A 6,831-nucleotide genomic window follows, 5' to 3' on the forward strand; every position below is an offset into this window, starting at 1 on the left:
GTGCTAGATTTGGCGGGCTGCCCACTCGCTTGACGGCTTTTCAGGAATTGGGCCTATGAAGGCCTCCATTTTCTTCTATTGACTATGGATTCCACGTGTCATGTTGTTATTGGCTCCTTTGGGACCAATTATGGGTGGACACGTGTTATGTTTTAAGTGGTTCACGTGGCGGGGTAATTTTCCCCAAAACAATAAGGTCTTAGGAAAACGTGCCCTACCCTAGGGTTTGATGACCTAGGGATTAGGGAAGCGCCGTTTTGCGGCGCCCCTTGGGATTTGGGCCTTGAAGGCCACCATTCCCAGGGGGCATATTTGAGTGACACGTGTCGTCCATCTGGGAAGTCTATTTGGACGCCTTTGAGAATGACACGTGTCGCTCTCTCATTGATCGACTTGGGGATACTAAATACCCCAAATCACGACCTACACCAGAAAGGGTGAACGAATCGGAATAACCTGATCGAAATTGATCCGACCCGAACCTAATATGAGGCTAGATTAATGACATAATCTGATCTTGATTTAACCTGAGACCTAATTTGACCCAACCGGAACCCGACTTGAATACCCGAATTAACAGCTCTATTGTAACCTTTTCAAATTACTATTCTTTTTTTTTTTTTTCTTTTTTTTTTAAGAAAATACGGCGTATACAAATCTAGATTTTTGGCAGAGAAGGCAGCTATATTATATCAAATCGAATACTACGTACAAAATTAGATACTCCGTAGCTCGGTAAATGTGCAAAACGAGATGAACTTCGGCCACAATATAAACTAGCAACCCCACATAGCGTAGACACTAGACACCTATAACTTGGGGCAAAACAGATAACATACGGCACTCTAGCGAGAGGTCGACAATATTCGACCTCGCTAACACTTTACATTTCATTCAACAACAAAAACAGAAAGAAAATGGCTGGAGTAAAGATCATTCAAACCCCATTTAACAACACCAGCAATATCCTGCATCCGACCTTCCATCCAAGGACCTTATGGAAGCTGTGCTCACTCCCTCTTTGCCGGTCCGTACCCAAGGACTCGAACTCAGAGGGTTCCCAACCACAAGGAGACCCAAAGAAACAAGAATTACTGGCCAGGATAGCAATGCTTCAAGCTCAAAAGTATCGACTTACTGATTACTTGGACGAGCGGTCTGCTTATCTGACTCAATTTGCTGAAGAAGCCAATATTGAGATTGATGCAATCGGTGAAAACGCGTTAAAAGATCTAGATGAAGCCAGTGCTCGGGTCTGCTCATCAATTTAATTCTTCTTCCTCGTATTTGAAATTTTAATATTTTGTAACACAGTACTTGATCCGATTTATGATAAGCAGATTATGGAGAATATCGAAAGCAAGATGCAAGCCTTTGAGGAATCATCAGAGATGAGCAAGGAGGAGATTGCAAAGAGGGATAAAGAGTTGGCCGACTTTGAAGGTGACATCGTAAAGGGGCGAAATGAAGGATTGTTCTTTCAGAGCCTGCAGAAAAAGAAACCAGTGGATAAAGAAAAGGCCAGAGAGGAAACAAATAAACTTGCTGCTGTTACTAAAGATACTGCTGCATCCAAGGTCAGAAGAAATATATACCTTGCACTGATGGGTCTCATGGCTGTCGGTATTGCTGATTCATATATTGCTTCCTCACCAGACTGGCGGAAAATAGGTGTTCTTGGAGCAATATTTATTGGTTTGCTCAGCCAATTCATCTATGAGCAAAATTTGTTAAAAGATAGCGAGAAGGATGATATACAGGATATAGATAATGAAAAAAAGTGAAGGCGGTTTTTTATTCTTCCATTCAGCTATTTGAAAATCACGAATATTATGTGCTAAAATGTTGTAACTAGTAAATACAGGCTATACAACATAACTTCATAGAACCAAACATTGCACATCACTTAGATTTAATACTGTCATAATAATAGTTGCTGCTTTTGCATTGTTCATTGGTTTCCCCGTTTCAGGGATTTTCTGAGAATTATGACGGCAACAAAACCTATTAAGTCAAGCATAGTTGATACTTTTAAATGCATAATGTTGTGAACTGCATGTTCAAATTTTTGAATCGACACAATCCATATTGTTTATGCATACAGCAAATTCAGGTTAATCCTTTGGATTGCTGTAATTCGGACATCTAAGGGCACAACAGTCTTTTCACAATTCATTTATAAGGATGTTCAAGTCTTTTCCGCCTGCTAATTTGTAAAACATATCCACGTACTATGCCAGGTAATTGACCCTGTTTGTTACCCCATAAACGGTTTTCCTCCCAACACTCGTAAACGTCCTTACCGACATTAGTCGCCGTTAGGGTTTTTCATAATTTCATCTTGCCTTTGGTATACCTAAATAGATTTCAAATTACAGCTAGTTTTGAATGAATTTTTGTCTATATCACAGATTTGAAGGAATTGTTGTTTAAAGCACAGTTTAGAAGGAATTCTTGGTTATATCACCGAGGTATGGATCTGGTCGTGTGCCTATAATTTATGATTCGCAGAATGTATGCAATGTGTATGTGATTGTTATGCACAACTGATTATGTAATTTTGCTCATTCATGGACAGCATCACGATGGGTAAGCGATACCGATACCAGAACGACGGTGTTGAAGCTGAAGCCTTTTCTGGCGGACAAAATTATGTGAATACAGAGTCGGTGGACGATAGTGTATGTTTTCAATTGATAACCCGTAAAATTGTGAAATCCTCTATATTTGCTAAGAGACCTAATTTTAATTCATGCATGGCCTATTTTCAAATTATAGTTCAATAATCATTACATTCTACTATGTGAAGAACTATGATTAAAGTTGTAGGATTACTGGATTAGTGTTGTTTACATTGTATTCATTGCTTAATTTTTAGTCATTCTTTGTATATATCATGCATCTTGAATCGCATCTTATTTTGTAGCTCAGTGGAGTTATTTTGTGCTTAATTTGATTATTGTGTAATGCAGGTATCCCTTGAGGGACTGCATGATTTGAATCACAAATCAAAAGAGTTATATCCCGCATTGTTTAAGGTAGTGTTAAGTGATAGTAATTTTGTATTCTGTTTAGGTCTGATGGTGTGGCAAGTCTCAAACTAATTGATTTATGGGAAATATATATTGTACAGGATAATTCACTAAGTTTAAGTGGCTATGTCAAAGGCAGAGGACAAGTCATTGGTGAATATTCATTAGCTAGTAAGAGGGTGAGTAATGTTATTATGAGTACATTGCAATCTGTATTTGTATTAGAATGTGAGTATAATTTCATATCTTTGGCTGTATTACTAAATACCATGTCATGTTCATATATCAGCCTCCAAATATGAATTGTCGGGTTGAGTCCTTTGGAAGAATATGCCAGAAATTTGATGAGAGGAGAATAAGATGGGTTTGTGACATGGGTTTTAGGGGACTCCTACATTTGTCATCGCACATGCATCTACCACGACAATTAGCTTATTGGGTAATGACACGAATTGATCCAATACGTAAGTTGTTAATTGGTACAGATGGCCATGTTGTGCCGTTCTGGAAGAATCAAGTTAGGTGGATTTTAGGAATCCCAAATGGCACGATCAACAAAAGAAATGTCTGTTGAGGTACGGGGTACTGTTCAAAGAATACTTTTGAAATACGGGAGAACATGGGAGACAAAACCAGCTACACCCTTTGGTAGAACCTACACATCAGTAGGGATTCCTGTAACTGTTGAAATGTTGGATAAGTTGGAGGGTCGTTTTGAAGAGAATCAAGAAGAAGAATTCAAGACATTGTTCTTCATTATTGCGCTTTAAATGGTTTTATATCCAACGCAATCATCCAGACTTGCCCATGACCTATTACCTCTTGTTAGCTGTGCGATGGATTGCATTGAATATGATTGGTGTGAGTTGGTACTTACAAAATTCATGGACAATGTATCCAGCTTTGCTAGAAGATTCTATGCAAATGGATTTGCAGGAGGGTGTGGTGGATGCTCAATATTTGGGGTTGTAAGTACTTTTTGTTGATTCAATGTTTTTGAATTATCATAGATGTTGATTGAATTTAGTTTATTAACAAGTGTTTTAATTTGTGCTTAGATATTCTACCTTGACCGACTCAATCTGGAACCCTTGAAATGGGATACATTCCCCAGAATAAAGGCCTGGGGCATGAAGCAGATAGGCGAAGTAGCTAAGCAAGACCGTTACACCTCTGGTGATTATGGGAAATTAGGGGTAAGTCATTAGTACAGTGGTCATTGTATTGTCTTATCTTAGTTTTTTTATTAAGTGTCACAATTAACACGAAACGTAGTTGTTAGATGTTGCTTACGGTGAAAGACACCCTAAACAAGCTAGGGACACGGAAGGACCGTCCGAGCTGCCAATGTATAAAGTGAGTTTTCGACTAAACGGTGTACCATGTATGCGACTTCATAAAATATAGTTAGTTCTGTTGTATTATAGTAAAGGTCGTTATTGTCTTGTTTGTTTGTTTATTGCAGGACGTATCAAAACTGGTTGTACATAGTCGTGACAGAAGAAGGCGGGCTGACTTGTGTACTTATTGTGGGATTTCAAATGCCGTACACTCGGAAAAGGCACCCAACGAGGAAGGAGATGGACAGGAATTTGTGTAATTTGTCAAATCTGAACGAATGGTGTACGATTATTTGTTTTTTTAATTATCAATTGCAAAACTCTGTTTATGGTGTTTGGGTTTATAATATAATTTTGTTTGTACGAATTTATATTTTAGACGATGCAAAGCTGATTTGGTGTGAATAGATTGTAAATGTACTATAGGACCATCCTATAAAATTGCCCTTACATCACTTCATCTTTTGTTCACCAGGATAAAATTCATCTTTAATTTTGTAGGATCGTTTATGGATCTTTATTATATCAAGGTGCAAAATCGTCCTAGTGTTAAGAAGGACTAAGCTGGCCTAAATGGAATTAATTCCTTAAATGGGAAGTTGAAGTTGGGTTACCATTGTAGAATACTGTTGAAATTAGTCTTTTGAAGTTTGATATCATTTCATTGCATTCAGATGTGTCGTGGGCCTCGAGGCTTTAGGTTTGTTCATATGGCCTTATGAGTCTTGAAGTACTCAATTACAGTTAATATCTGATAGATTATGGAATATGTTTGGGCCTGGATCATGGGCCCATTTTTTAATGTCAACTTCACTAGGGCCACTGTATTTCCTTTAGCCTAACTCTTAAGTTTTGGGGAAAAGTCATTCAGACATTCACTAATAAGTGTATTGTGCATCCTGGTAATTAACAATAGTTGGAACAAAACAGATTGTTCAGATTTTATTACAGAATGTTCCAAAACATGGGCGTGTTGTAGTGTTCGGTTTGTTAGTGTTCGGTTATTTTATTTTTTTTTTTCATATTGTTCATAATTTGAAAATGCGCTTAATTTATTATAGGGAATGTTTTTAGGTACTAACCTCCGTTTTTAGTTTTTGGAATTTACAATAGTTTGATCACGTTAAGTGCGGCACAATCTTTGGAGAAAAAAATATTTAAACTAATAAAATTTCAAAGAATAGAAACGAGAGAAAATTATAATTATGAGTAAAACTTGAGTAATGAAATCTATTAAATATTACTAAAACAGATGTTGCATGCATCATCAATGCCCACGTGTTGCATTTTCAATAAAAATTGTACCTGCCTAAATCCAAATTAGTAGACGTAGTGATGATAAATTTTATAATAGGTTATTCAGAACTGCACATTTTGCATTGTTAAATCGTAATTGAGTTTATGCATCGTACATTTTTTATACAATATCTCCTGCGCACATCCAAAATAAGTTTAGTTTTGATTTTTTAGTAAATTTCGTAGCTATGGTAAAAGTGCAGTCGAGTAAAACTATAAGAGTACCTTCATATATTTACTAAACAACATTTACTTCAATAGACAAAGTGGATAAAAAATATAACAATAATATTGACTACTGAGTCACTGACTAAAGTAATAACTCTATAATCGTTTTGGTCATTAATCACAGACAAAGGTTGGTGGATACATAATTGTCCATTTTATGCTACTCCAAAAATGTGTTGCAAAGAAAGTGGTTACTTGTTAACGAAGTTTGTGCAATTTTTGTAGTTATGATGTCTACATGTAATGTAGTTTGAATTAAAAAAAAAAAAAAAAAAAAAAAAAAAAAAAAAAAAAAAAACATGGTTTACTTAGTTTTGAAATTATCAGCATAATTATATTGATATTTTCATGAATCCCTTTAACAGAGATATCTTGATATAAAGTAGAATATGTATAATTTTCCTTAAATAGCGTGAAAAAAGTTGAAGCAAATCTTTCATTTATACAACAGTTAAAATAATTCTATTCTCAGCTTTGGCGATATTACTTTCAACAATTGAACATGGTATCAAGAGCCAAGGGAGATCTTGGGATAAACACGTGAGTTCATGTGTGAGAAGAGGACGAGAGGATGAAAAACAAGACAGTTCATGTGAAAGAATCAGGAACACCTTAAACACGTGAAATCGTGTTTAAGGATGATAAAAAATATGAGGGTTTGAAACAAATGGCGTTCTCGTTCTATTGATTGATGAAATCTAAATTACTGACGTTATCATCATGGGAGAAAAATTCTTAAACACATGAATTCGTGTTAGAGCAGTGATCAATTTCACGAAGTATAGTTTATAAAACGACTTGAGTGAATGACTTTTGTGAGATATTGTGCACGACAGTTCACAGCTTTTGTGTTTGAGATTTTGAGATTTATTGTCTGAGTTCACAATAATCTATATATATATATGTATATATATATATGTATATATATATGTATA

At 36.0% G+C, this 6,831-nt stretch overlaps 2 protein-coding genes across 3 annotated transcripts; both read left to right on the top strand.

Moving 5' to 3' along the window:
* The first annotated feature begins 801 nt into the window (after positions 1-801).
* LOC145598302 (uncharacterized) lies at positions 802-1,799 on the top strand. The gene is made up of 2 exons (XM_081654644.1): positions 802-1,253; positions 1,341-1,799. Exons 1-2 carry the CDS (start codon positions 918-920, stop codon positions 1,782-1,784), a joined length of 780 nt encoding a protein of 259 aa, XP_081510770.1. The 5' UTR covers positions 802-917; the 3' UTR covers positions 1,785-1,799.
* Positions 1,800-2,105: 306 nt separating this feature from the next.
* On the top strand, positions 2,106-4,827 carry LOC145598312 (uncharacterized). Of its 2 annotated transcripts, XM_081654661.1 has the most exons (9): positions 2,106-2,240; positions 2,412-2,471; positions 2,579-2,681; positions 2,973-3,038; positions 3,134-3,211; positions 3,322-4,000; positions 4,091-4,228; positions 4,308-4,388; positions 4,498-4,827. In XM_081654661.1, the coding sequence occupies exons 3-6, from the start codon at positions 2,586-2,588 to the stop codon at positions 3,604-3,606; spliced, it is 525 nt and encodes a 174-aa protein (XP_081510787.1). In that variant the 5' UTR covers positions 2,106-2,240; positions 2,412-2,471; positions 2,579-2,585; the 3' UTR covers positions 3,607-4,000; positions 4,091-4,228; positions 4,308-4,388; positions 4,498-4,827. The 2 variants fall into 2 exon arrangements, with proteins under 2 accessions (XP_081510787.1, XP_081510779.1); XM_081654653.1 differs by having other exon boundaries at positions 2,106-2,471.
* The last annotated feature ends 2,004 nt before the right edge of the window (positions 4,828-6,831 follow it).

Source organism: Chenopodium album, chromosome 2 (assembly GCF_948465745.1).
Source record: "Chenopodium album chromosome 2, dcCheAlbu1.1, whole genome shotgun sequence".
NCBI classification, from domain to species: Eukaryota; Viridiplantae; Streptophyta; class Magnoliopsida; order Caryophyllales; family Amaranthaceae; genus Chenopodium; species Chenopodium album.

Excerpts from the sequence above, each read along its gene's own strand:
- LOC145598302 (XM_081654644.1), top strand. The coding sequence starts at position 918 with ATGGCTGGAGTAAAGATCATTCAAACCCCATTTAACAACACCAGCAAT. Across the intron at positions 1,254-1,340 it reads TAGATGAAGCCAGTGCTCGG|ATTATGGAGAATATCGAAAG; the intron begins GTCTGCTCATCA and ends TATGATAAGCAG.
- LOC145598312 (XM_081654653.1), top strand. The coding sequence starts at position 3,803 with ATGGTTTTATATCCAACGCAATCATCCAGACTTGCCCATGACCTATTA. Across the intron at positions 4,229-4,307 it reads GTGATTATGGGAAATTAGGG|TTGTTAGATGTTGCTTACGG; the intron begins GTAAGTCATTAG and ends CACGAAACGTAG. Across the intron at positions 4,389-4,497 it reads CCGAGCTGCCAATGTATAAA|GACGTATCAAAACTGGTTGT; the intron begins GTGAGTTTTCGA and ends TGTTTATTGCAG.